The sequence below is a fragment of the Phalaenopsis equestris genome, unplaced genomic scaffold (assembly GCF_001263595.1).
Source record: "Phalaenopsis equestris unplaced genomic scaffold, ASM126359v1 Scaffold000078, whole genome shotgun sequence".
NCBI classification, from domain to species: Eukaryota; Viridiplantae; Streptophyta; class Magnoliopsida; order Asparagales; family Orchidaceae; genus Phalaenopsis; species Phalaenopsis equestris.
The window spans coordinates 68,690-72,005 of record NW_018164520.1 but is presented as its reverse complement, the minus strand read 5'-3'; the positions used below and the strand labels follow the sequence as shown (position 1 = coordinate 72,005).

General features: G+C 38.3%; 2 protein-coding genes across 2 annotated transcripts in view; one reads left to right on the top strand and one right to left on the bottom strand.

Moving 5' to 3' along the window:
• The window catches only part of LOC110019782, a 21,582-nt gene extending 18,973 nt beyond the window's left edge, over window positions 1-2,609 (top strand). Inside the window, exons 7-9 of the mRNA XM_020717609.1 lie at window positions 1,512-1,580; window positions 1,892-1,998; window positions 2,319-2,609. Of these exons, the coding sequence (XP_020573268.1) occupies window positions 1,512-1,580; window positions 1,892-1,998; window positions 2,319-2,441 (299 nt within the window). The 3' untranslated portion in view covers window positions 2,442-2,609. The remainder of the gene's footprint in view (window positions 1-1,511; window positions 1,581-1,891; window positions 1,999-2,318) is intronic.
• An 8-nt stretch (window positions 2,610-2,617) lies between these two features.
• Window positions 2,618-3,316, bottom strand: part of LOC110019783 (nitrate reductase [NADH]-like) — a gene marked incomplete at its 5' end in the record, with an annotated part of 5,718 nt that continues 5,019 nt past the window's right edge. The window contains 1 exon segment of the mRNA XM_020717610.1: window positions 2,618-3,316. This exon segment is cut by the window's right edge and continues 82 nt beyond it. Coding sequence (XP_020573269.1) covers window positions 2,949-3,316 — 368 coding nt within the window.

The following is a 3,316-nucleotide window of genomic DNA, read 5'->3' as shown; positions in this document are numbered from 1 at the left end:
TTCGTGTTCGGCTCGTTTACTTAACGAACGAGCCGAACACGAGCTGTTTGCGAACAACGAGCTTTTTTGACAACCCTACTTAGTAGATGCTAACTTCAGTAAAAATACATTCTTAGTGTAGTGGATACTGCACTACTTAATGATATTTGGAAGTTTGACATGAAATCGTGGAGCTTTATTAATAAGATACGAGTATTGATTCAGATACTCAAAATAAGTATGGCAATATATATATACACGCGCACACACACTTAAGCCCCAGTGTAAACATAATATATCGTAGTTATTGATACTGACAAAGAAATGATCGAATAGAAGAACTTCTTGAATGAGTCAGCAACAGAACAGGAGAGTCCTCAAGCATAGTTGCTATTTGGCTCTTCATTTTTCTCTCAAAATATGAAGAGTTGCGAGAAAATAGGACTGTGTGGCTATTTACGTAAGAGAGTCTATCTAGCCGAGCCACAATTTTGTCTACTGTTTTGAGTTTTCCCACTTTTATTCTCTATTTTGGGTTTTGTTTTTGTTCTTTTTGCTTTCACAACCATTTTTCTCAATAAGCTGTAATTGAGTTTTGTCCGTCCATGCGGCCCTTGCAGAGATATTTTGGGTAATGGTTCTCAAATATTTTTCAAGCTTTGTGTTAATCAAGTTAAAAGCTCATCCAACTCTTTAAGATGCCCGTGGGCTAAAATTTCCTTAGACTTCGTTTTTGAGGGTTGTGCTGTTTTAATTTCCAATTCCTTCTAAACTCTATTTTTTACATTTATATCACCCAAATCTTTCATATCACATAAAAAAAATATCACTGCATACTCAAAAATGGTCTGGACGGATCTCAAAACAATATTCACTCTACTCTCGTTGACTTGGCTACCCTTGGCCGATTTTTTTTTCAACGGAGGACCTTTCGACCCAACGGAGAACTTTTCCTCCGACCGGCCACCGGAACCCGACAACTCTACTAGACTGAAAAACTCCAGAATGACAGATCCAACAGTCGATAAGGTACCCAGCAGCACACACCAACACAAAAGACTAAAATATTCTATACCAATCCCTTTTAAAGTAAGGGTAATATTATAATTTACTTTTAATCCTCCTATTATCTATAAATAGGAGAACCCTTTCATTTCAAGAGGCTTTTGGATCCCCACTTGTAATCTGTGCTTTTTAATGAAATAAAATGAGTTCACGAGCCCAGAGGGGGTAAGTGTCCCCCCCCCCCCCCCGCCCCTTTGACGTTAGGCTCTATCCCTTGGTCATGATCCGAAAGATATGGATTCAACAATCACTATTTTATCTTTTAAAAAGTGAAATACATCTTTTCATGTGCAGATAAGGTGCCGAATAAGTAAAAATTGAAGTTTAGGTGTTAGATTTGTAAATGCACATGAATTAAGTGGTATGTATGTAAATCATTTTATGTATTATTTACTCTTACTTGCACTGCGACATTTTCTCTTTCCAACCCTGACAACTTCATATCTACCGCTACTGTCACTTGACAGGGTTATCCTTCTACACATCTGAGAAAACCCTGCGTGCAGCATTTGAGGGCTTTGGCGAGCTTGTTGAAGGTGAGTACATTGCTTCCCTTGCTCCTGAAAATTACTTACAGAGCTTCTCTTATTTAGATTTTCTGATAGAGGAAGTGTCAAGTAGTCTCCAGAAACTTTGCAGGGGGTGGGGGGGCAATTTTAATCCTAGAGTATATAAATGTGTCAATCTAGTGCCCAAATTCTCTTAATATCAGTTGAAATAGTCCCCATAGAGAATTATTTCAGCCCAAATTTAGAGAGTAAAATTTATTTCACTTTTTAAAAGGCAGAGGACTATTTTAGCACTTTACTCATTTTCTAATATTTTTAGCTGTTGATAATTTTTACAGTTAAGGTTATAATGGATAAAATATCAAAGAGATCAAAAGGCTATGCTTTCATAGAGTATACAACAGAGGAAGCAGCGGGTGCTGCTCTGAAAGAAATGAATGGGAAGGTATGCTAAATTTCTCCACCTTTCATAATTGTAGACATTAAAGCTTGCTTTTGTATGACCCAATTCCTACGTATTTACATATCTAACACCTAAATTTTTCATTTTGCATTTATACCACCTAACCAAATCATTCACATCACATCAATAATACCACCATTTTGACTTATAAAAAGTGAAATACACCTTTTGATGTATAGGCAAGGTGGCATGCATGTAAAAATGGAAGTTTAGTTGTTAGATATGTAAATTCATAAGGAATTGAGTGGTATGCATGTAAATCTTTGTTTTGAAAATCACGAGTAATGTAATCCTTGCTGCAGATAATTAATGGCTGGATGATAGTCGTTGATGTTGCTAGAACAAACCCATCGGGTTCTTTCAGGGCGAAGCAGCGTGATCAAATTTCGACAGCTTCCTCAAACCGTATCAATAGATGGAACTGATTTCTCGTCATTGATATATTGATGTTGTGAAGGTTAGATGTGGATGAATACTTTTAGCCTGAATCATAGAATCTTTTGTAATTATATAATGTTATTATGATTTATTGGATGTGCCTTTATGCGCATCTAATTGTTATGTTGAAGAATTATGCAGAAGAAATATCTGAGTATTATGAAATTGTTGTAGTCAATTTTTCATAACTGGTAATTTTACTGCACCAGCCTTCTTATGCATATACATTTCTAACACTTTAGCTTCAATTTTTTGCATACATGTCAGCTTTTCTTAAGCATGTACCGTGGCATGCATGTAAAAATTGAAGTTTAGGTGTTAGATATGTACTCAGAAATCTGGAACCGACTTTCAAAATTGCCTATTTTCGCTCGCCAAAATTTACATAAAGAATTTTCTCCTATGAACTCCATTGATGGGTCTCTTCTTCCACCTCTTAATTTCCTTTCTCAAGCAGCTCTACTCTTCCTTCTTCACCTCTCCATCCCACATCATCAGAAAACAAGACAAGAGTCGTGATAACCCATCTTCTCCAAGCACGGCAAAACCACACCTTTCACCATTTCCGGTGGCCCGCAGACCAACGCCAAACTCTCTTCATCTCCTCCCATCGGAATCTTCTCCCTCAGCACTCCCTCCCTCACCTTACTCACCACATACCAAACCTTCAATCTCTCCGGCCTCTCCCTCGCCCACCCCTCCAACTCCTCCCTCATCAATATTTCATCATCCGACTTACTCCCATACACCAGATGCATCATCTCCACCCCTTCCTCCTCCCTCATAACCGCCCTTATCACCCCATACAATGGCGTTATCCCCGTCCCACCGGCGACCATCACCACCTGCCTCGCCCGCCTGA